Source organism: Phascolarctos cinereus, unplaced genomic scaffold (genome assembly GCF_003287225.1).
Source record: "Phascolarctos cinereus isolate Bilbo 61053 unplaced genomic scaffold, phaCin_HiC Scaffold_1;HRSCAF=81, whole genome shotgun sequence".
Lineage (NCBI taxonomy): Eukaryota > Metazoa > Chordata > Mammalia > Diprotodontia > Phascolarctidae > Phascolarctos > Phascolarctos cinereus.
In genome coordinates, this window is record NW_027555514.1 from 5,515,550 (window position 1) to 5,540,919 (window position 25,370).

The window sequence follows — 25,370 nt, forward strand, 5'->3', positions numbered from 1 at the left end:
CCGCTCCACGCTGGGACAGCACTTGCTCGTCATCGAGAGGCCCTTCCTGACGTGGAACCCAAATCTGCTGCTCCTGGTTCTGACTTTGGGCTCCCTCTTCCAAGCGGTGGCCCGTCAAATATGCGAAGAGTGCCCTCCTTGCCCCCTCTCCCACCCTCCTGCCTCATCTTCAGCATCGGGATCGATGTGGTTTAATCAGTGGCCATGCTCTATAGAAGATGCACCACCATCTATCTGCCTTGCTGTGACTGCTCCGGGCCCTTCTGGCTCATTCGTAGAGGAGACCTCCAACTGGCTGTCTCCGTGTCAGAGTCACGGCGAGGGCCAGAACCTCTATAGAATCGTGAGGCTTGTCAAAGTTTTCTGTGTGCATGTTTCTCATTTGATCTTCACCACAACCCTCCTGGGCACATGGGATAATCATCCCCGTCTTACAGCCTGAAGGACTGAGGGAGAGAGGACCTGCCCAGGTCCCCCTCTTGCTGACTCCCAGCCCAGCGCTCTCCACTGCCCTACCTTGGTGCCCGGGCCAGGCGTGACAGAGGGCAGAGACCATCCTGCTCTCCTCCTCGAGTCCAGCGCTCTGCATACAGCAAGTGCTTAATGAATGCTTGTTTGTACATGCGTGCGTGCGTACATTCTTCCACACACCCCAGCTCCTTCCAATGATCCTCCTACAACGTAAGCTCTGGCCCAGCATCCTGGCCCCTGTCCTAGTGAGAACTCTCTCTCGCCGACCTGGCTGTTATTCAGTCGTTTCTCACGCTCCATATCAAAGACACTGGGGCGCTCTGCCCTCTCCTTCTCCAGCGTGTCCTCCTTTACAAGGCGACCCCTAGCTCCTAAGTGTATGAGGTGGCAGTCAGACCTGGGTCTTTCCGTTTCCTAGTCCGGCCTCTACCCACTGAGCTCTCCTGCCCCTCCAAGAAGACAGGACCATCAAGCGTGCTGACCTGTCCACCCCACTGGGCATTCACAGGAGTAATTCCTCATGACGTCCCTGCATTGGCCAGGACCGCAGGGGTGAGGTTCACACTCATCGATGTCCAGGTCACACCGGGAGCCTTCAAACCCGGGCAGGCAGGAACATCGGTAGAGCCCATCTCCTCGGGAAACGTCCCCCTGGGGCACGCAGGAGCCACCGTTCAGGCAGTCACAGGCCTTCACGGACACCTGCAGAGGAAGGCAAAGGAAAGTCTGGTCTCATTCTCATCCCTGGAGGACCTCACTGACACGGCTGTTTGGGGCTGGAAGGGGATCACCTTTGGGAAGGGTCTTACAAACTTAGAGGGCTCTAGAAAACCCCTCATCACTGTCACAATGAGAGACAAGAGCCAACCTGCCATCCCCAGGTCACTACCTCAATGGTCACTGTGGCCTCGGCCTTGCAGTCATCCATGGCGCTGATGGTAAATGTCTGTGCACTCTGGGACAAGACTTTCCATCGCAAGACGCCCCCGGGAGAGACACCGGCTCCCTCTGGGCCCGAGGTCAGGGCAAAGAAGACGGCAGAGCCTTCTGGGTCTGAGGCCACCAACGGGTATTCAAAGTTGTCCCCATAAAATGTCTGTAGTTTCTCCTGCAGACCCTGGAACACGGGGGGTCGGTTGTCTGTGACAGAGCAGACACTTTTGTGAAAGCCCAGAAGGAGGAAGGAGTTTACAGAAAAGAAAGCTCCCTAGTCTGCCCCATGGCACCTGTCGGACTCCTGTGGATGTCATCTGAGCTGACACCCCTCTACCACTTCCCACCCCACCAGATGTCTTCCTGGGTCACCAGACCCCCTCAAGAAGCAGGAAGGAGTGAAATATGCCAGCTCATCATACCCCACCCCCCCAGTATTGCCCGGGGACCCCTCACCACTGCAGAAGTCCAGAGCAGGAAAGGAGAAGCCTGGGGACCCCTCAGCCCAGGCTGTCAGCAGCTAAGCTGTTCCTGTTCCCTTGCTCTCTGGGCTCCTAAGCCGGGAGAAGGAAGACTAGCTTTGTTGGCAACCAACTGTCCCAGCATGGAGGCTGGGGAGCTTGGTGACCCACAGGCCCTGAGCCTCAGATAATTAGCATTGCATTGACTTAGCAAATGTGAGAGTCAGCTTGGAAAATCCACAGCAACAAGCAGGAAGCTGCCTCTCAGGGTGGTTCTGAAGGAAGCAGTCACCAAACGCCTTCATACCTTCGGAGACGGACCAAGCCCACTTAGAGAGGCCACTTTTGCAGAGCAGACAAGGGCTCGTCGGGCTGGGCTCCCCCTCCCCATAGCAGAGGCCATCGAGGTAGCAATGCTTTTCCTAAATATAAATGAAAAATTGTCAGCACAGAAGCAGTTGTCCATCAATGACGGCCGTGGGCTATTAGGGCAAGGAAGCTTTGCATGCCTTAGGCGGGTGATGCGCCTGTCAACTTCATGCTGCCATTTCTGAGGGGAAAATTCCAATTATTATCTGGGTTTGGAAATATCTTCTGCTAATGATCTGTGCTGATGATCACTTTGTCCTAGAAAACCAATTATTTCCAATCAATAAGAATTTCTGCTGAGCTAGACAAAAAACCTTAAACAGGTGAAAATATTTAAAGAAATAAAGAGGTAAATGTATAAATAGCAGAAAAACTCACAATGGGCTTGTCCTTCCCATTAAAATCCTTCCTTTCACCTCACTCTCTGTTCCTGGCATCCATGGAAGTTAAGAGACACTGGGCTGTTGTCTGCAGTATATCCATGGTCAGTGGTGGCTGGTGAAGGGGGGGTGTGGGGGTATGGAGAGAATTGGAACTGGTGGGAAGCGGGGGGGGGGAGCCACAGCTGGCCTTGGGATCACAGTGCTCAGAGCTGCATGGAACTTTCAGGGTCAGCCTGGTCTCCCCCAGCTTCCCAATCAAGGAAAATGAGGCCCAGAGTGAAGACCCGGGGACACTTAGCCTGGACAAGATTCTGGGGGACATGATGGACATCTGCAAGCCTGGGGAAGAGCAATTGGATTCGCTGGGCTTGGCCCCAGAAGGGAGAGCCCAGATTGGTGAGGAGAAGCAGCAGAGGAGAGAGAGAGAAATGATAGCTCAGTGCAGGGGGCCTGGGAGCCCAGCACCCACAGAGTATGAGGACCCAGCCCTCCTCTTGGCCTCTCCTGAGCTGGAAGCAGAGGCACAGGGAGGACCCTGAGGAAGCCGGGAGACTGGCCCCTGCCAGGGAGGGCTGGGGCAGGAATGATCCAGCCTGCTCCTGACACCCATGGGTGCAGGGGGATCCCCCCAGGCCTGGCAGGAGGAAACACTCCCTCAGAAAAATGGGCCTGTGGGGAGTGTGGGACACTGGCCACAGGAGATCGCCTGGTCTGCACAGAAACCCTCAGCACCAAGCTGACCCATGACCCAAAGACCTGACTGCACAATCATTGGCAGGAACTCATTAACCCTCACCTGTCTGGGATGCTTGTCTGCCTTCCATCTCCAAAGGAAACACAACCCACCCTCCCAAATGGTGGAGAGTAGAAACGTGTGCAGGCCTTCCCCCATGGAGCATGTAGGGGGTGGGGGAAACCCCTCATCAGCCTCAAGAGGCTTTCTTCTTTGGGTTCACTGAAGTCTGTCCCTGAGATCAGAAGGGTTGACCACCCCCACAGGAGGCTAGAACATTGCCAGCTCAGATAGAAACATGAACATGAACCCAAACCAAAAAAGGGGATACCTTTAATGTACACTGTCCCTCGGCATGGGGGTCACATATCTGACAAGTACCATCATACACTGTCAGAATCTGGAGGTTACTGAAGCGGTAGCCATCATTAGAAACCTGTAAGAGGTAGTGACAGTATATGAAAAAAAAATGCTCTAAATCACTATTGACAAGAGAAATGCAAATTAAAGCAACTCTGAGGTACCACCTCTCATCTATCAGATTGGTTAATATGACAGAAAAGGAAAATGACAAATGCTGGTGGGAATGTGGAAAAGTTGGGACACCAATGCATTGTTGGTGGAGTTGTGAACTGATCAAACCATTCTGAAGAGCAATTTGGAAGTATGCCCAAAGGGCTATGTGCTTACCCTTTGACCAGCAATACCACTGCTAGGTTTGTATCTCAAAGAAATTTTTTTTAAAAGAGAAAAAGACCGATTTGTACAATAATATTTATAGCAACTCTTTTTGTGGTAGCAAAGAATTAGAAATTGAAGGCATAACCATCAATTAGGGAATGGCTGAACAAGTTGTAGTATGTGATCATAATGGAATATTACTGTGCTATAAGAAATGACGAACAGGATGATCTCAGAAAAACCTGGGAAGATGTATATGAACTGATGCAAAGTGAAGTGAGCAGAACCAGGAGAACATTGTATATAGTAACAACAATATTGTGTGATGAAGGACTGTGAATGACTGGGCTATTCTCAGAAACACAAGGATCCACAATGATCCTGAAGGACTAATGATAAGCATACTATCTGCCTCCAGAGAAAGAACTGATGGAATCTGAACGCAGATCGAAGCAGACTATTTTCACTTTCTGTATTTTTTCACGATTTTTTTTTTCCTTTGGGTCTGTCTTCTTTCACAACATGACTAATACGGAAATATTGACTGCCCGTGTATAACCTATATCAAATACCTTACTGTCTCAGGGAGGGGGGAGTTAAGGGAAGAAGAAAATTAGGATCTCAAATTTTTTAAAAAATGAATGTTAAAAATTGTCTTTACATGTAATTGGGGGAAAATAAAATATTATTTTTCTTAAAAAGAGGGAAGAGGTGTCAGATGGCTTGTTTTTCCTGGACTCTCTACTTCACCACCAGGTCCCCAATATTTTCTTAGAGAAATCTGTTTTAAAAGGTCCAGAATATCAAGGGAACTAATGAAAAGAAACTCAGGGGAAGGTGGCCTAGCCATTCCAGACCTTAAGTTGTATTATAAAGCAGCAATCATCAAAACTGCTTGGTACTGGCTAAGAAATAGAGTGGTGGATCAGTGGAATAGGTTAGGTATGCTAGACACAGTGGCCAATGACTATAGTAATTTACTGTCTGATAAAGACCCCAGCTTCTGGGGTAAGAACTCACTATTTGACAAAAAACTCCTGGGGAAACCTGAAAAAGTGTATGGCAGAAACCAGGCATAGACCAAAATTTCACACCATATGCCAAAATAAAGTCAAAATGGGCTCATGATTTAGATATAAAGGCTGATACTATAAGCAAACTGGGAGAGCAAGGAATAGTTTACCTGTCAGATTTATGGAAAACAGAAGAATTCATGACCAAACAGGAGATAGAGAACATTATGAAATGCAAAATGGATAATTTTGATTACATTAAATTGAAAAGTTTTTGAACAAACAAAGCCAATGCAACCAAGAGTATGAGGGAAGCAGAAAATTGGGAATTTTTATAACCAGTGTCTCTGATAATGGCCTTATTTCTAAGATATTTAGAGAACTAAGTCAAATTTATAAGAATACAAGTCATTCCCCAAAAGATAAATGGTCAAAGGATATGAACAGGCAGTTCTCAGATGACGAAATTAAAGCCATCTATAGTCATATGAAAAAACGCTCTAAATCACTATTGATTTGAGAAATGCAAATCAAAACAACTCTGAGGTACCATATCACCTATCAGATTGGCCAACATGACAAAACAGGAAAATGATAAATGTTGGAGAGGATGTGGGAAAACTGGAACGCTAATACATTGTTGGTGGAGTTGTGAAATGATCCAACCATTATGGAGAACAATTTGGAACTATGCCCAAAGGGCTATAAAAATATGCATACCCTTTGACCAAGCAATACCACTTCTAGGGCTGCATCCCAGAGAGACCAAAAAATGGGAAGAGGATCCACAAGTACAAAAATATTCATAGCAGCTCTTTCTTGTGGTGGCAAAGAATTGGAAATTGAGGGGATGCCTATCCACTGGAGAATGGCTGAACAAGTTGTGGTATATGAATGTAATGGAATACTATTGTGTTATAAGAAATGATAGGCAGGCAGACTTCAGAAAAAACATGGAAAGACTTATATGATCTGATGCTGAGTGAAGTGAGCAGAACCAGGAGAACGTTGTGCCCAGTAACAGCCACATTGTGTGATGACTAACTTTGATAGACTTAACCCTTCTCAACAATATAAGGATCGAAGACATCTCCAAAGGCCTCATGATGGAAAATGCTATCCAAACTCCTGAGAAAGAACTATGGAGTTTGAATGCAAATGGAAACAGACTATTTGCTCTTTTTTTCCTTCTATTTTGTTTTATTTCCTCTTTGGGGTGGTTCCTCCTATTGGTTATAATTCTTCCTTACAACATGATTAATATGAAAATATGTTTAGTAGGAATGTATATGTAGAGCCTATATCAGATTGCACACCATCTTGGAGAAGGAGGGGGAGAAAAATGTAAAACTCAGAAGCTTATGGAAGTGAATGTTGAAAACTAAAAATAAATTAATAAAAAATAAAAATATAAATTAAAAAAAATCTGTTTTTCGGTTGTGGTTGCCTTTTACCTTGACTTGCCATTTTGCAGTTGGCCCATCCCCCTGCAGGTCCATTGTGGGTAACTTCTGGCCATGGGCAGGCAGCTGGCAAGTGACAAATGTGCTGTTGTAGAAGATGGCGTCTGTGTATACAGGTGCTCCAAGGACCCCTTGGCTACTGTTATGCTAAGGAAATACAAAGAATGCTATTTCTCCTTTTTAATCATGGAAAATTTCAACAAGAATCAGTGTTCACTTCATGAAATTCTTAAGCCGAAGATATTTTAGATTGGTTGTGGCACATTATGCCCAGAAATGTACTAGTTTTTCCATTTAAAACCTTACTCCCAATCTACATCAAGAAATAAAAATAAGTCATTTTGAAACACCAGGAAATCTGATACTTTATAACTCTGTGGAGGTGGCAATTTTCCCCCCTAATTGGCAGAAAGGACCACCTTCGCTTGACAAGATCTGATATAATTTTTGTCGCTGTCTAATGAAGCTCTCGGAAGCAAACACAAAATGTCGGCTCTGGATGTCTAGTTATGCAGGCGGGGGCAGATAGAGTGTTCTCGGAAGGACTGAGTTGGAGCGACAGCTTTGTTGACAGGGATGAACCCATCGTGGGTAGTGAGTAACAGCTGGTCACATGAGCCCCCCACTAGAGCACCTAGCAGACTAGGTAAACAGAGCTGTCTGCAGCTGCAATGCAAATGCCAAATTGTTAAAGTTATTTGAAACTGTAACAGAAAACAAAAGCTGAGGCAGTGGATTCTTGGAATTTGCTGGGCCTTTCACCATGCTGGGGTGAGACCTCTTGCCCTTTCAGTGTGGATATGATTGGGTTGAGGACAATCCCCCAGTCTACATCAATGGCTACTCTTCATTCTACTTCCCTTGTTTTTGGAAGAAGATGGAATTGAGGGAGTCAGAAGGAAGGCAAGGACAGTAATCTCAGGCCAGAAAAGCAGTACCGAGTTACCTTCCCGACAGCACAAATCTATTGGGCTTGGGCTTGACTAGCCACCAAAATGATGTCTGATGTCACTCTGAGGGTCCTGCCAAGACCAAGCCAATGTGAACCCTCTGGAGGGATATTGACTCAAATTAATATTGTGAGCACGACCATCTTTTTCCATTACTGAGTTTTATTGTTTCACACACTGCCTTCTCATGAGGGCGTCAGAAGTTCATAAATTCGTGGCTGGTTTACACAGGCTGTTAGGGCAAATTCTCTAAATAATTGGACTTCTTGGGAGTCACTGCCCTTGGGTACAAAGACAAGCCACCTTACTTGCTGTATGTTGTTATTATGGGAGATATTATGGGCTGGCTCCATTCATCTAGAACCATTTCAGGGTCACAGAATGTCAGCTGGAAGGGAGCTTAGACCACTTGGTCCTACCCAGAATCAGTGCAAAAGGAGCCACTAGACCACACCCAACAACTGGTCAGCCAGCCCTTCCTTGGGGACTTCTAAGATGCCACTGTCTACTCCTTAGGCAGCCCCTCCCATTTCTGGACAGCTCTCCTGGTTTTTTAGGATTTTTTTTTCCTGACACTAAGCCACATTTTACCACTCTGGTGATTCTACCAATTGTAGCTGGTTTAGTTCTCTGGGGCCGTGGAGATCAAATCTAAACTGCGCCTTAATTCAATGACTATATATTCAATGGATGAGTAAGAGCAATGTTAAACCATGAATTGATATGTTAATGATCAAATCACCCTTGAAAACAATGACCTCCCAGATTTAAAGCTGGTTTGTCTGTCTTATAAATGGAATGTGATGTGAGCCAAGAGCCAGGAGGGCCACACAGAGGCTCATGAAGCACCCGAAGTTACTGGACACAACTTGTGTTCACCCCAAGAGCACCCAGACCCCCTCTTCAGCCACTTGGTGTTTGCTGAGCCCTGTGCTAAGTACTGCGGACACAGAGACAAAAAATGAAAACAATCCCTGTCTTCAGGAAGCTGACAGTCTACTGGGGAAGGAGACATGCAAGGGGAGGGAGCTGGGGAAGGAAGGAAGGAAGGAAGGAAGGAAGGAAGGAAGGAAGGAAGGAAGGAAGGAAGGAAGGAAGGAAGGAAGGAAGGAAGGAAGGAAGGAAGGAAGGAGTCATGAGAAGACCTTCACCAATTTTTCCCACACTGAAGAAGCTGATCTACCTGCTGCCGAGCCATTTCACATTTAATTGTTGGTGACTCTCTGAATCCGTGACCAAACACTCCCACTGTCCTGCAGCTGTCCACTTGGACGTTGCACAAGCCAGCCTTCTCAAGCTCTGTGATTTCTGGAGCCTGGTCTTGGGAGAAAAGTACATCAAGCATGGATGGAAAGCTACAAATATGCAGTTTGTTCGTTTGTTTGTTTGTTTTAGGCAATTGGGGTTAAGTGACTTGCCCAGGGTCACACAGCTAGTAAGTGGGAAGTGTTTGGTCTGAGGTCCTACTGACTTCAGGGCCAGTGCCGTATCCACTGCGCCACCTAGCCGCCCCAAAAATATACGCTTTGTAGGGAAAAGACAGCCACAGAATTTTTTGAGTGGCCCAGTTGAAATACTACGGGTCCTCTATTTGAAGGCATGTGCTAATCCCACGGCCTCTTAGACTCCTAGAATCCATTCAGCAGCATCAAACGAGGTGCTCCTACAGGATGAGGCGCAGCCACCTGGTTCGGCCGAGACCAAAGACGTTTTTCCAGGGGCTGTTAGCATTCCCCCAAGCCTTTCTGTGCAGAGAGTGTACTGGCAACCCATGGCCAAGAGGCTGAACTCCCGTCCCTTCGGAAGGGCTGGGGCTGAGCTTCCCCACAGCTTGTCACCGAGGATGCACATTGATCAATCAAACACTGACCACCTGCCAGGACGGCGCCAGACGCTGGGGACGCACGTACCGAGAAGGAAGCAACGCTCACAGAAGGCCTGCCTTCTAATGGTGAGACAACAGGGGCACTCCGAAAACGTGCGGCATGCACAGAAAGGGAATAAATGAAAACAGATACACAGTAATTAAGTACAGGTGGCACAGTGGTAAGGGCGCTCGACATGATGTCAGAAGACCTGAGTTCCAATCCTGCCTCAGAAACTGAACAGCTACGGGACCGTGGGCAAGTCACTTAACCTCTGTTTGCCTCAGTTTCCTCTTCTGTAAAATGGAGACGACAGTAGTACGTGCCTCTCAGGGTTGTTGTGAGGATCTAATGAGCTAATATTTGTAAAGCGCTTTGTAAGCCTCAAGCACTACACAAGCATGAGCAAGGATTATTAGGGCGGTTTGAAGCAGGGCCCAGGCAGCTGAGGGATCAGGAAATGCTTCATGCGCAAGACGGTCCCTCAGCTTCATCTCAGAGGAAGTGAATGATTCGCTGAGGCCAAGGGGAAAGGGGAGTGCATCCCAGGCATGCAGGAAGGCCGGCGGGAAGGCCTGGAGGTGAGCCGGGAGAGAGACAAGGCTGGTCCTGAGGGATCCTGTTTTGCCAACTATTCAGTTTTCAGCATGTAATGGCTTGATTTGCTATTTTGTTGATTTTCTCGACTTAAGAAAGTGATGGAAAATATTAATAATACAAGCTAAACTTAAGTGTGTCATGTGTAATTTTTTTTTTTAGAGAACTCGATGTTAAAGGTTTTCCAGCTCACCCCTGGTTAACTAAGTAAGGAATCACTTTTTCAGATACACCCCTAAGGAAAATTACTTTGTCAGCAATGGGTAGGATGAACTTGCACTTGGCTCGGCTCAAGGGGTAAGTAAATGGTCTTGGGACAGCACTTCTCTCTATACAATGCACCCTGAGATTTCCCAGTTCTTTTACTTACCAGACAAGATGCTGCAGTCAAAGGAACTAAAGCCTGGGAAACATGCACAGCCCCATTCCATGCACTGTCCATGTCCACTGCACAGATTGGGGCACTTTAACACAAGGAGAATTTCTCCAATGGATGGGCCATAATCTTCTATGTTGTACTTTCCCTCTTCCAAAATTCTCCTTTCACATTCATTTTCTAAGAGCGCCAAACCTGCTTCTGCCCAGCTAAGGTCATCTTTTAACAGCACGTCCTTCACACACATCCCAACAACACTGTCTATTCTCTCACCAAGAAACTCTGCACAGTATCCTCCAATGCTGGAGTTAGCCAGGGTCTGATGGCAGGCTTCCAACACATGGGCTTCCATCAGCCCAGAAGGTGTGGGCCATGAGGGTACAAACTCTTGGTGTGTATCCATAGCATGGTCCTCAGGAAAAAAATAGCTTAATCCTTCCAGGTCGGTGGGGCTGAGACTGGGGAAAGAAAATGTGGGTGGAGATTCATGCAAATGTTGTCTTTTCTGCCTGTTTTGGACAAGTTGTCTTTCTTGGAGATGGTGGCCCAAATGTTGTACCCGTCTCCTGACTTCCAAAGGGTCTATTTTCCCTTTGTCCCTTTTGTGTTGAATGGACCCTTTGGAATCTACTTTTGTGAGATTAACATATTTTTCTTGGCTCAAAGAAAGGGAACCTGTATGTTTTTCTTCTCTCAATGAACGCTTCTTTAAACTTCTGCTCAGCTCATCAGCACCGATATACTCTGTAGTGATGTCAAGTTCTGGTATCAAAGAAGAACGTCTGACATGTTCACTGTCATCGCAGCCTGAAATGACTTCTGATTGAGGGTGCCTATTCAGAGGATTGACAGACCAGAATCTAGCCTTGTCTCCTGCACAACTGCAGTAGAAGATTTTTCCTGGAGATTTCAAAGAAACTGGAAGTTTATCAAACATACTCTTTCCTGGTGATATCCTTCCAGGGGATAAAAAGACAAGACAACAGAATAAAATGAAAACGGTTTGCCCACTGATGCAATCACACTGCAAAAGAACATAGGGTGTGGAGATGAGCAACACAGAGTATGTCAGGGCTTTTAAAAGATATGAATGAAGCAGTGATTAAACACTTACTGGGTACAAAGCTTTGTGCTATTCAAATTCTTACTGACACATAGTCAATGGAAAAAGAAAAACCTGGCTTTCTTACCTCCACTCATTAATAAAAACAAGATATGGATTGGAATGGTCCTTGATCACAGCACCATGTTTGTCATGGAAGTCATTTTCTGGGTCTTCATCAAAAGTGCCACAAAGTCCCCGGGTGTTTTTGTAGTCTGAGCTAGGAGACTGGATTGTCAAACTCATGCCCCATTCGCTAAGATCGGCACGAACAAAAGCTCCAGAAGAAAAGAGTATCTGGACACAAACACAGTTGAAGGCAGAACAAGTGAAGAGAAGAGTGAGGGATGGGCAGATGGCAACTTGACATCCAGCATCAAAGGCAGAATTGACTCTGATCTTCAGAAGCATTACTTCTGTTTCCTACAGATATTTGTATGCTGGTAAAACCTGAGTCAGAAAAACCAACAACTGCCTTATTTGATGTAAAAGAATGCTCCTGCTGCTAGTGAGCATAGAAAAATGTCGAAATTATAATCTCCTAACAGGTAGAGAGCAGGAGGATATGACCAGTGCACTCATTGCTTGAAAGGTTCAGGTGGGTGAATAAACACTGACTCTTAGAATTACATATTGACTGCATTGAGCGACAAGGCATTTTTGTAATTTGGGTCATCTAAAATAAAGCTCATAGATCACAGATTTAGAGGTGGAAGGGGCCCAAGAGGTCATCTAGTCCAAGCTCATTATTTCCCCCATGGAGGAAAGCCAGTCCAAGAAGGTGACATGGTTTTTAAGTGGCAGAGTCAAGATTCAAACGCAAGCTCTGACCTCAAACCTGGCCCTCTTTCCACTACCCCACAGTTGCCTCCTCAAGTAGTGATATTGCACTCAAATGATACCTCTCTCGAAGATGATACATTTCTTCAAGACTATCCCATATCTGGCTATGAAAGCACATTTTAAACACTAATAATCTCCCGATGATATTAGATGACTGTGAATCAAGGGACACAACGACTCAAAATTTTGGGTCACCACTAGGTGAGGGAGACAGGATGCATGGGAGGTGTGTAAGTTGGTTGCTGCATATTAACAATGACTTGTGCACAACAAGGGTTAGAAAAGACTTCTGCATGCACATGTATGACTCGAAAAGGAGACAGGCTGGTCCTGTTGAAAGAGTGAAGGGTAAAAGATGGGAAGCTCAAGGGTTGCATTGGTACTAACCAAGGAGCATTTATGAAGCACCTACTGTGTGTCAGGCACTGGGCTGACTCAGGAGATGAAAAGCAAAAATGAGTCAATTGCTGCCCTCCAGGAATTTAAATTTTATAGGAGGAAATAACACATAGATATAGATGTACATACAAAATAAATTTGGGGGCAGAAGGATCAGAAAGGGCCTCATACACATGGAGGCATGCCTTCTGTGAAATCATTTTTAAACTCCAGAAAAAGGCTTCTAGTACTGTGTTGGGTAAATTGTCTGCAGGATTATTGGAAGAACATGGAAAAGAATCATGTAGAATGAAAGGATGAGAAGAGAATGGATGGTTATCCTTGTACACTGGAAGCTCTTTGCAGGCAAGGACTATTTCATCTTTTCCTTCATATAATTTCTGGTGCCTCTTACATTGTAGGGACTAATAGGTACATATTAGGTGGAATTTCTTTGTAGGAGGTATGGTCCCATCAAAGCATCTGATATCTTGCCAATTTCATTCCGTAACTAAAATGTTTATGAATGCTAACTGAGGAATATTTACCAAATTAACCTTCTGGTCATATCTTCCTGATCTCTACCTGTTACATAGTAGTTAGGAGATTATAATTCCAATATTTTTCTATCTTCACTAGAAACAAGAACCTTCTTTTATATCAAATAAGGCAGTTGTTGATTTTTCTGATTCAAGTTTCACCAGCATACAAATATCTGTAGGAAACAGAAGTGATGCTTCTGAAGACCAGAGTTAATTTTGCCTTTGACGCTGTACAGAAGACCAATTGGACAATTTTCTGATGTATATTATCTTAAAATCAGAAAACACCTTGGATATGAAATTTCCAATTACACAGGAAAATAAAAATGTCTGATGAAAAGATTCTCCATTACATACCGTGACTTTTCTTCCTAAATAAGACTCCTTAATCTTGATACTGCTGGTGGGGTCTCTGCTCTTCACAAATAAATAGGGCTGTGACTCATGAAGCTGGCCACTGCACATGTCCAATGCAACCATGTCGCCTCCTTCTTTGGCCACAAATCCACAGTTACAAGACACTGGATAATGAAGGCTTCCACAATCCCACTGGCGAACGTGGACCTCAAAATCTCGGGACATGCTCTTGTACAGCACAAAAGTTCCAGTTTTGAAGTGCTCATAATGCCTTTCATGAGAGAAGAGAAAGATTTAGGCTGAAATTATATCTCAAAGTATTAATGCTACAAGTGTTATTCAGATTTAGGGAAATCTTAGTCATTATTTAACCTCCCTGGGTCTCAGTTTCTTTATCCATAAAATTAGGAAGTTGGCATGGTCTCTACCTCCTGCTAAGATTCTTTCAGTTGTGTTAATAATATACTCATTAATAGGAAAGCCTCTTGAAGGCATGGACTGTCTTTTGCCTTTCTTTGTATTCCCAGCACCGGGTACATCATAGGTGCTTAATAAATACTTGCTGATTGAGAAACTAGATTATAAATATGAAATAATCAGCACCACTCTACCCTGTATAAATCTATCTGAAAAAATAATTTCACTGTGGGAATCTCCCCTACACACACAAAGCATCCATGCACACCACCACCGTGATGAGAAAGAAATGAGCTTTGGCAATTAAACAATGTCCCTGTGTGTGATACCATTCCAAGATATGTTTGACATTTCTGAATGTTTAGAGTGTCCATCCTTCTGGAATTGTCCCACAGCTATTTTCTTGGCACCCAGATGTGGTCATTTTAGTTCAGAATCATTTACATTCAATGACACTTGATCATGTTAGAATTTCCATCTGTGGAGTGGATTAAGAGATGGTTCCATGGCACTCCATGCACTGCCTGGATTTCGTGTTATCTCAGCCCTGGTCTGGAGATTCCAGCCATCCTCCAGGACAAGTGAATGTTGAGAAGCTTCAAGAAAAGATGGACTGAGGTGGCTGCCCAGCTCAGAGTGGGATTTTAGAAGTGGAAAGGCCCTTGGAGGTCATCTGAACCAACTGCCTCCTTCCCAGGTGTGATAAGAGATGACACAGAGCTGGGTTCATGACCAGATCTCATGTCTTCAAATCTAGGACTCTTTGTCATCCTATGGAGCTCAACCCTCACTTCCTAAAGGTAGATAACTGCTCCTTTCTTTGAAGAAGTCTACCCATGGCCGTACAACAGTTTTCCTTTCAAGTTATGCCCAAATATCCCAGGAGTTGGCTTCCCTGTTTTGTTTTCAGTGAACATTAACCTACCCCACCCTTGAATAAGGTTCCCATAACCCAAAGACGTCTAGCAGATAGAGTTCTCTGGTATGAAGAATAGGTTAGACTCATTTTGTTTCTTGTGGTCCCAGTAGCAGAATGCCAACAACACAGTGAGAATTGTTTTCTACTGAGTGGAATTTCTGGTGGGAATCCCCATTTTGAGGAAACAGACCTCATCATTGCTTCATGATGATGCAAATTAAGAGTCTGGGGGGAAATATCCAAGCATGTTCACAACTAAAAGGATACAAACATTATAAGAACTCAGTGTGGTCTTAAATATGCCCCCACTGACCCTTGAGGTTTTTTATGGTATATGGAAGTAGGGAGGGGCTCCACACATGAAATAACCAAGTGATTCTCTTGGCCCCCTAAATGTCACAACTCTCTACCCCCCCCAAAGAAGGAAGTTACCTCCCATCCAGTGTGATTATATGAGGATCAGTAAATGCATAGCACTTGGCTGTGGGAAGGTCCTTTACTGTGATCTGGAAAGCAAAGACATTGGCAGCCAGTTACATCATTACTCATTGTCTTCTGAGAGACCAAAGCATCCCATCATCTCAGCAAAGCTGATTTTCTGCTTGAATCATTATTCCTGTCATTCACATCCCTTCTAAAATACTACAGAAAATGAATAAAAAATAAAGCAAGTTTTTTCAACTAAAAATCACAGTCTATTAAATACATCCACATTTATGTGTCTAGAATGTACTGTCTCTTCCTATTTTGTTGCTGAATCAGGCCCGCTCAGAGCTTTGATAGACACTGTTGTTATGAAAAACGATGATTAAGGGTCAAGTCTGATATAGGATTTTGGGGCAAGCAAGTTCTGTCCCCTCTAACTGTGACAGGCTATGCCATGCCATGCAATATATATAGATATATATACACACACATACATATACACACAGATATACAGATATACATATGCATATGTATCTATGTGTATGTATATGTATTTATGTATCACATAACACACATATATAACATATACTATATATAGAGTGTTGCAGAAACCTTAGAGCCCCAAACATGTGCTAGCTATTATTATTAACACAATAATTAATATATTAAATGTAGCATGTACTATTTAACATGGTAACAATAAATAATATAATACAGGATTACATATAATAGAATTAATTGATATTATTGTTATTACCATATACTGTAGATACGGACACTTGAATGGTTGCATGGTTTGGGGTCAAATTTAAGTTCCCCAAGTGTGGACCGAAAATGAGAATTTGACATCTAAGATAAAGTTTGTAGATGTATTAAAACAAAGGCAGTTTGCTTTAACATACGAATATGTGTGATATTATTATTATTTCTTTTCCCTTCTTGCTAAGCAATGGCTATATTTAAGATCTTAAATATGTCATTGTGAGTCACTGGCTATATAAATACATGTGATGTAACTACATCTAAACTTATGAGTGGAGGCTCAGGAGCTAGAGAGGTGACTGGGAAGCGTATTTCCTCTCAACTCAGAGAAAGCCTACGCATCACTACATGTTGGCGGTGATTCTTCTCTGGACCCCCGAGCTGCCTGTGTGACAACGTGCAGGTGTCTCTGTGTCCTGTGGGACAGGTTCGAGATCTGCCTCCTGGGGGGTCTTCCCCCCTCCTCGGCCCCCACATGTGCACATGTGTTTGTTTTATGGGTAGAGAGATATGTTCAATCTCTCTCTAGATGCATGTCCACCTGTGTGCTTTCAGGAATGTAGCCGCTCCACAGGAAATTCTCGCTGACGATGGGCTCCACAACAATCTCAGTAACTCTGTCTCCATCCCGTGCAAAGTCTATTATGGCTGTGTAATAAATAACTGCCTGGCTACAAGTCCCATTCTCACAGGACGATGTCTCAGGAAGGTCCACTTGACAACAAGAAAGAGCCAGATTGAAACCCTGTTGTTTATTACCTGTTTTAGTGAGAGAGAGAGAGAGAGAAAAAAAAAAAAAGGTCAGAGCTTCTCTCTAACAGGAATGTGCATATGGCAAAGAATTCTATGATGGATGACTTTGTTAGCACACTACACACCAACGGACAGCTCTGGGGCTGTCCTTTACAGATGGTCGCCCTCACTCTCCAAGGCTGCTGGACAATGGCGCTTTATAAAGATGAGGTAACTTGGTGATGTGAGAAAGCCCTGGGCATCCCTTTCCCAGACCAGGGAGCGATCCCCCTCTGCCATCTTGCTCGGCCTCTTGGGGCTCAGTCAAGGAGCGCCCTTGGAATTGATCCATTTAAGGAAATGGCCTCTGTGGCTTTACTGCTCATGGTTGGCAGCAGGTCGCCTTCCTCAGCCTTCCCACCAAGTACATCAGGAAAGGAATGAAAAATTTTTCAGAATTGATCTTCAGCTCCAACTGTTTTTTACAATCTAGTTCCCGTTAGCTTCTTCTGTCTTAGCCATTGTCTAAAGTATTTAACTCCTCACACATCTGGATAAAATTCCACAGTGGGGAATGAAAATTATGCATCAAGGCCTTTTATGTACTCAAACCATCTGGTGATTCTGGCAACAAAGGAGCCTTCGGAAAAGCACTAAGCTTTGTCTGGGGCTATGATCATGGCTCCGCTCTAAGGTGGTATCAAAATGAGTTGGGGAGTTTATCCACTGTCCATTCATTGGGCTATAATCGGCCTTTAATTGTGTGTTGGTGGTGGGTTTTCTTTAACAAAAGGTACTGGCTAAGCACATGGCGGGAGGTAGGGTGTGAGTGAAGGGAAGAGAGGGGCACGGCATTCTCCTTTCAGCACCATCACCATTGTCTATCCCTATAACAAATGCTTTTAGAACACTTTAAGGTTTGCAGAGTGCTTTACACACATTATCTTTAATCCTTATAACCCTGTGAGGTACATGCTATTATTATTCCCATTTTACGCATTAGGAAACTGAGGCTGGCAAAGATTAAGTGATTTTTCCTAGGGTCATACAGCTAGGAAGACATCCGAGACAGGTTTTGAACTCAGGTCTTGCTGACGCCAAGTCCAACATTTTATCCACTGTACCACCTCACTGTCCATGAGGGTAAGGTACTCTGGCTGTCCCATTAGGCCAAGACTGCTATGTGCATGAGAATTAGTCCAAAAACTGTGACTTGGACTTTGTACTTATTTGCTGGTACGGCGTTTTTGTTTTTCAAACAATGTGATCTGCTCTCTTCCTTGGAAGTTAATTAGACCAAAATGGGGCTATGATCTTTCCTTTTTTTCCAAATCAGGTGAGTACATTGAAATAACGGAGGCTGCCTAAGTCCAGCTTTCAATGGAGGGCCCTTCCTCAGGCTTACAGAGATAACTCACCAGCAGCAGCTCTCCCCTAGCATTGAGATGCTAGACATTGGTCACTGATGGTTCCATCTTGTACCAAGTCTAGAGGTAAATGTCTAACACCTCAGTTATTCTTTATTACGGGTAAAATCTTGTTCGTTGGAAATGACTTTCCATTAAAAAAATGCACTTTGAAGTTTTAGACTCAAAGCAGAAAAATATGTTTCTGAGGGCAGAGGGAACTTTGATCAATGTTGGGAGGGCACCTTGACCTTCCCCCATGACAAATGGCTACAATGCCAGGGGGCACAGTGAGCTGTGCTCTCAGACCATTCACCCCAGGTGGGGGTGTGAAGAGGGGGTGCTCTAGTCTTATGGATGGGGGCCCAGACTCCTTGCCTATGTACATGGGGTTGGTGTCTATCAGTCTACAAGAATCATTACTTAAATGAGTCTTCTGAGAAAATGGCTTCCAGTAGTAGGGTGTGCAGTCCCTGGATTGAAGAGGTCTCTCACTAGACCCCCTGGTGCCCTTTTCACCAAGAGTTTCAAGTTCATTTGGTGCAGAAAAGTTGATATTTCTGTGGATACAGAAGCTGAGTCTGCACTAAAGGGTTGTAGAACCATGGAAACATTGCTCCAAAGTGCCTCAGAGGTTACACAATGCAACCCAATAGCTTGGAGTGAGGATTCCTTTGGGTCCACTTGGACCACCTGTCCATTTCTGGCTACTGGAAACGCATATTCCAAATGGCTTGCTGTGACACGGCCTCCAATGAGATGCTCTTACCCTGGTCAATGGTTTTCAGTGTCAACGAGACTTTGCATCCTTGGCCAAGCTCAGGACAAAGAACGGGAACTGTGCTCTCTAACCTCAGCTGGTACTCTTGTCCATCTTCCAAGATAGTGCTTACCTCTGGCCTGAGCTGGTGTGGGAGGAAACATAAAACATCACGGCACCTGCTGCAGAACTGTTGCTTAACTGACACCTTGTGATTGATTACTCCCCTTAGAGGACAATGATTGTAGTGGGGAATTCTTCTGGTAACTCATTTTATCCCCAGTAATATGGACAGACAGGGAAGGGTATCACGTATCGGGCTAATTGGACACATTCAATCACAAGCTCCTTGACAGCAGGGACTGGTTTTGCTTTTCTTTGTAGCCCCCAAGTGCATGGTGTGCGGCACATAGTAGGTGCTCAATATGAATGCTTGTTCACTTAGCACGTGTTTTGTGTCACAGAAATGATTAGCAATTATTGATGTTCCTTAGAACACCAAAAAGTACAAACCCTACACGTCATTCAATCCTCCAACAACTGTAATGGGTATTAGTGCAACGGTTCCCCCTATAAGATGAAGTGAAACTCGGTTTGATAGCACTAGTAAATGTCAGGGGCTGGACTTGAACCCAGACCTTCATAAGGCCCAGTCCAGGGCTCCAGCCACTTTACCATACTGCTTCATCACAAAATGAAGCCATGTCAAGACATCCACCTGGAATGTCATGAGATGAATGGTCAGTCAACTCAAAGAACGGTCTCACTCGACAACATTCCAGTGACACTAGGGTTCATTTCAAAATGAAGAAGAAGAGACCAAAGGCCCCAAGTGACCTCTCAAGTAGGACTGCCCCATGGTGACCAAGACCATGGCCTAGGCTACTTCAGATTGCTCTCAGTCTCTGGGGACGCCTTTACCCAAATAACTGAAAAATCACCAAAAAGCTTTTGAAAGTCTGTTCTCTATCATTTTTGCCTTTGTATCTACAGTGCCTGTAAGGGTCTGCCACATTGTGGGAAAGCTTCATAAATGCTTATTACTTTGAAGTGAATTGTCATTCACCATTTATTGGCATTTATTTGAGAGGCAAGGGCAGCCAGGTGGTGCAGGGGATACAGGCTTGGGCCTAGAGTCAGGAAGACCTGAGTTCAAATCCAGTCTCAGACACTTCCTAGCTATGCGACGCTGGGCAAGTCATTTCACCCTGTTTACCTCCCTTTCGTCATCTGTAAAAATGAGCTGGAGAAGGAAATGGCAAATCGCTCCAGGATCTTTGACAAGAAAACCCCAAATGGCGTCATAGAGAGTTGGATATGACTGAAGAACAACAAAACTTCCAAGCCAAAGTGCTCAGTCCATGTGAGCTGCTTGCACTGGGCACCTTGGGGTTTCCTTGTGTCCTTATAGTACAGGCAGGGGAGCAAGCCAGGGGCACATGAGCAGGAAGCTGGGGAAGGTGAATGTCATCTTCTTCTTTTCAAGTAAGACAGGTGCAAAATGTTTCCCATTCTTAATTTCCAGTTTGAATTGGAGTGACTAAAACACCAGCCAAGAAACGCATCAATGGGTCCATTATATCCCCACTGATATTGGGCTTCACGGTTAACGAGGCACGCTCCCCACAGCAGCCCCATGAAGCCCATTGTATTTGCACTATTTCCTCCATTGACAGATGAGGGAACAGGGCCAAGCAGGTGAGCTGATGGCTCATGGTGACCCAGCTAATAAATGGTAGTGTCAATTCCAGGATCTGAACTTGGTCTCCTGACAGCAAGGGCAGCATCCTTACAAAAAGCTCATAGAAGGGTTCAACTTTCCACTGTCCCTGTCCTTCCCCATCCTGAGATCCTCATTCACCCCTGACAGCTCCCAGATTTTCTACCCTCCACGTACCTTAATGCCAGCAAAGAATTCTTTACTCTCGATGACCACACTTTGTAAGCCTGGGCTCTCCCGGAAAAAGGCAGATACACTACAGAAAATCTGCAGATAGAGTTGTTGTCTTAGCAATAAAATCTTTGAGGACATTTGCCTAAAGCATTATTTTGAAAGTTAATTAACTCCATTTCACTCTAGGGAAAGTGGAAAGATCACAGACCCAACAAGATATGCTCCTTCACCTTAGGTTTGGTCCAGACTCCTTGGTCAGTGCTAGAGCAGCCTCCCTGTGAAAGGCCCAGAATCCCAGCATCTCAGAGGTGCACGGGACTTCAAAGGGCATCACGTCCAACCTGTCCCTGAACAAGACTCCCTTCTATAGCATCCCCAACAAATGTCCATCCCTCCAGTTGGGAGCCTCCAGCGAGTGGGGGACCCAATACCCCCTCCCCCAAAGCAGCCCATTTTTAGTTCAAGAAGTCATTAGCTGGGGACCATTAAGACAGGAGATCAGACAGGCAGAGGTCAGTAAGTTGGTTGGCAGCCACGCACACACCCTGACGACGAAGGTCTGCTCATGGTTGAGAAGCCAGGGAATCAGGTAGGCAGATGTGAAGAACGAGGGGTCAGAAGACCTTGAAACTTGTTCTTGAGGGAACAAACTGTTATTATGGAATTCCAGGTGGGGAGAAGCCAGGCCCAGAGCCCAAGCAGCAGAGGGACTGCAGGGGAGATGGAGCTATCAAAGGGTGGACCTTGGCTATGACGGGGATGATGATGACAGGATAAGCTTTCTCTCTTTCCTAAACTAATGGACACCCAATCCCCAATTCTACAAATCCAGACCTTGAAATATCCTGAAAAATTCAGAACAGTCCTGGGCCATCCTCACAGACTAAACTGTTGTCCTGGACTGCCAAGACAAAACACCACTCAATAAAAGTCAAAGAACATTTTAAAGAGGGGTCACCTTCCCCAATACTGCTGATCTTCCAGCCACATGGAACAGAGAGCTTCACAAATGCAAAGATCTGGCAGAAGAAACTGAAGCCCTCTGAGGGCAGGAGCTGGCTCCTTTCCTCCTGCTCTGCTCCCAGAGTCATGATTCCTCCAGGGAGCCTATAGAAGGTGAGCTTGTCTCTCAGGACTTTTATGCAAACAAGGAGAGTGACTACTTCATCTACCAGGACACCAGGCTTTATAGAATTCTCCCAGGATTGTCCCAGGACCATTTCTATCCTTGGGTATACTCCATGGAACGAGATGAGAAAACGAGACAAAAAAACAAGATCTGAACTTCCTGTTGCACTCTGGAGGCAGACCCTGACAACCACCAAGGGACAGGAGTCTCTGCTCACAGACATCTAGGGAAGTTTCCAGGGAAAGGAATCTCCCATCTCCTCTTTGTATTTGATCCCGTATTCAGACAAAAGGATTAAAATACCAAAATAATATCCATTTTAGGATTTCTCAACATGGGGTTTTTGAAAGCTTCCCTTATTAGGCAGACTTTGAGATTCAGTGAAATTTCAAAGAGAAGGCGTGTTTTAAGTAACATATAAGCTTTCTCTTTAAGACCTCATGGATATAAAGGTCCTTCTGGGATAAGATGCTCTCTACTTCCAGGGTTCAGGATGTTCTCTATGAGGGGGAGGGAAAAGCTCATGGACATTCTTGGATTTTCCCCCCTAAAATCTTGATTTTTGTTATCATGAGAAAACAATGAGGTCTGTTTTCTTACAATGAAGAAGCATATTTGAACTCAACACATGGATTACTTAGAAGACAGTATTTGAGATTTACTGTGGCCCCAAAATTAAGCCTTCCTCGACCAAGCAGGGGATTAGACTTTCCCAGTGAAGAACAGAAGCACCATCATTAGGTGGCCCCATAGATGGAGCTTTCCTAGTGCTAGGAGGACCTACCAGAGCTTCTTCTCCAGGAGCACAGTTTTTGACAACCTAAGATCCCCCCTACACTGGGAAGTGGCACCAGAGGAGTTGTCAGCAAAGCCATTAAAAACTATGGGTCTGAAGTAAAGGAGTGAAAATTAGGAAATGCTGAAAGGTGTGTGGGTATGTCTATTTGAAATACAGAAGGCAAAGGCATTCACTGAAGAGACACTGACAAAGCCTTGGGGTGTATTTTGCGGATAGCGACCAGAACACATATTCACAGAGATTTCTACCTTCACCCATTCATAACTAGAAATATCATGAATGCCGAGGAAAATGATGACAAGCACTCGAGACTCTCTCTCTGTGGGGCACAAAGACAACATAGGAAATCACATTTGGAAATTCTCACTCTTCAAACCTACCCTATCTCCAAGCCTAAGGTTTATGCCATCAAGTTCCAAAAGGGAGAACTCCTCCACTGTGGTCTCCTTCTTCAGTTCCTCTTGGAGTCCTTCTGATGAAAGTCTGGACCAAGAAATGACAAATACCCGGGAGATGTTTGTGGGGGACCCCTCAAAGGTACACTGGAGAAAGATCTTGGATGCAATCAACTTAACCTCAACCTCTGGGGCTCCTGGAGGGGAGGGCGGTGATGGGGCAGCAGGCAGACCTAGGAGGAAAAACATATCGAAGACAAGGGCAGGGGAAAGACAATTACTTTGCTTCAAGATTTAATTCATTGAAATTACTTTTTCCTTAGTAAAATTACCTCCGTGCAATTAGAACATGGGAATAAAAAACACTGTCAAACATTTCAAACATGGTGGGTCCTAGGAAGCTGCTGAAAAAGAGCCTGGCCCAATTCGTTGATGTAGGAGACAGGATCACAGAAGACATGACCTTCCGAAAATACAAGGAATTCATGACAATTTTGTAGTTCTCAACAAGGTGGAAAATGTTCTTTTTTGATGGATTTCCTCTCCAACCCCAATAGAATAGCAATTCACCCTGGCAGCATGGTTAACTACCAACAATGCGCATTTATTATTTCTATTCATGAGATAAGTTCAGTGACTGAGCATTAAACCAATTTCGGGCCCCTGAAGCAGTGATGCTGTTCCAAAGGATGGCCCAAAGACATAAAACCTCCCCAGTTGGATAGCATAACAATTCCACAGCTTACCAAGGAAACAGTCTTCTAATTAAAAACCCAATGACACACTATTTCACCAGGATGCTCTGTTACAAGAATTGCTCTTTCGAAGAGTGATGCTAGTTTTTTAATGAAATGCCTGAAATGCTAAGAAACAGCCGGCCCTAGTCTTTTGTCGCAGTGTTGCAGGAGCATGCACTCTCATTACCTTCAGGAAATTGAAGGAGGATTTTACAATTTTAAATTTAAAAGTGATTTTGTGAGCTGGAATGTTTCTAAGAGCCTCACTGTTTTATTTTGTTTTAAAGAAAAGGAACAGGTGCCTTATTAAGTGGTAATTTTGAACATAAGGATTTGTGAAACATTAGGAAAAACTGATTCATGCCCATGTGCCCCAAAAGAAAACATTGTGCTTCTAAATTTGGGACTTGAGTTGGAAGATCCATTCTGAGCCATACCCAAAGATAGGCAATCTGGGCCAAGCACAGCCCTTCACCATTGTGGACATAGCACAAGATAACTAACCCAAACCACAAACTACCCTGAAAATCGACTAGAAAGGGTCAAGGCAATTGGGCCTGTCATGAAAAGCCAAGTCTGATCCATACCTTGACAGGCACCATCAACATCTGCTCCATCAGGGCCACATGCTGGTGATGTTGGGACAGAAATAGCTGCAACAACACATCTTAATTTAGTCCATTTTTATAAATGAGCTTTAAAAATATGAGACAAATAGTCCCTTAAGACTCAATCAGTTAATGAATCAATCAATAAGTATTTACTCAACACCTACTAAGTGCCAAATGCTGTCATAAATGTTAACCCAGAGTGAAGAAACTCAGAGCTGTGTCCAGACTGATTCCGGGCAGGTTACTCTCTGTCCTGCTGCAGATAACATCACATCTCAAAAAAAAAATGTTAGGTAATTCAGGTGCTGCCTCAGTTTCCACAACTATAACATGATCTCATGCTAGATGTCTTCTAATATTCCTTCCACCTCTGGATCTATGATATCATGACCCCAAGATTTTATACATATATATATATAATATATATATATATATATATATACATATATATATATATATACAGACACACACACATAGGTATATGTACATTTATATAGGTATATATAATACATGCATATATACATACAACATTCACATGTGTATATTTGCATTGTGCACACACACGCACACATGCATATGATGGGAAGGCTCCAGATTTGGACTACAAAAAGATGGGCTTAAGTCCAGACTCCCACTGGTCAAATGACCAAAGTGGTTTATAGGACCATGGGAAGTTAGGGCTAGGAGTGATTCAACCTCTCTGAGCTTCAGCTTCATAATTTAATGGGGATAATAAAATTTAGTATTATAGGACTTAGCAATGAGAGGGACCTTGGAGATTATCCAGGTCAAATCTCTCATTTTACAAATAAGGAGACTGACCCTCAGCAAGAGGCCTGCCGAAGGTCATAGCAAGGGGTAGGGCA

At 44.5% G+C, this 25,370-nt stretch overlaps 1 protein-coding gene across 1 annotated transcript in view; it reads right to left on the reverse strand.

Annotated features, from left to right (window-relative positions):
* The window catches only part of VWDE (von Willebrand factor D and EGF domains), a 52,826-nt gene that overhangs the window by 14,172 nt on the left and 13,284 nt on the right, over positions 1–25,370 (reverse strand). The window contains 15 exon segments of the mRNA XM_078153979.1: positions 739–842; positions 954–1,173; positions 1,361–1,611; positions 2,173–2,287; positions 3,682–3,786; positions 6,499–6,654; positions 8,641–8,777; positions 10,290–11,251; positions 11,486–11,694; positions 13,518–13,788; positions 15,286–15,359; positions 16,583–16,800; positions 18,949–19,084; positions 20,837–20,926; positions 23,142–23,389. Of these exon segments, the coding sequence (XP_078010105.1) occupies positions 739–842; positions 954–1,173; positions 1,361–1,611; positions 2,173–2,287; positions 3,682–3,786; positions 6,499–6,654; positions 8,641–8,777; positions 10,290–11,251; positions 11,486–11,694; positions 13,518–13,788; positions 15,286–15,359; positions 16,583–16,800; positions 18,949–19,084; positions 20,837–20,926; positions 23,142–23,389 (3,296 nt within the window).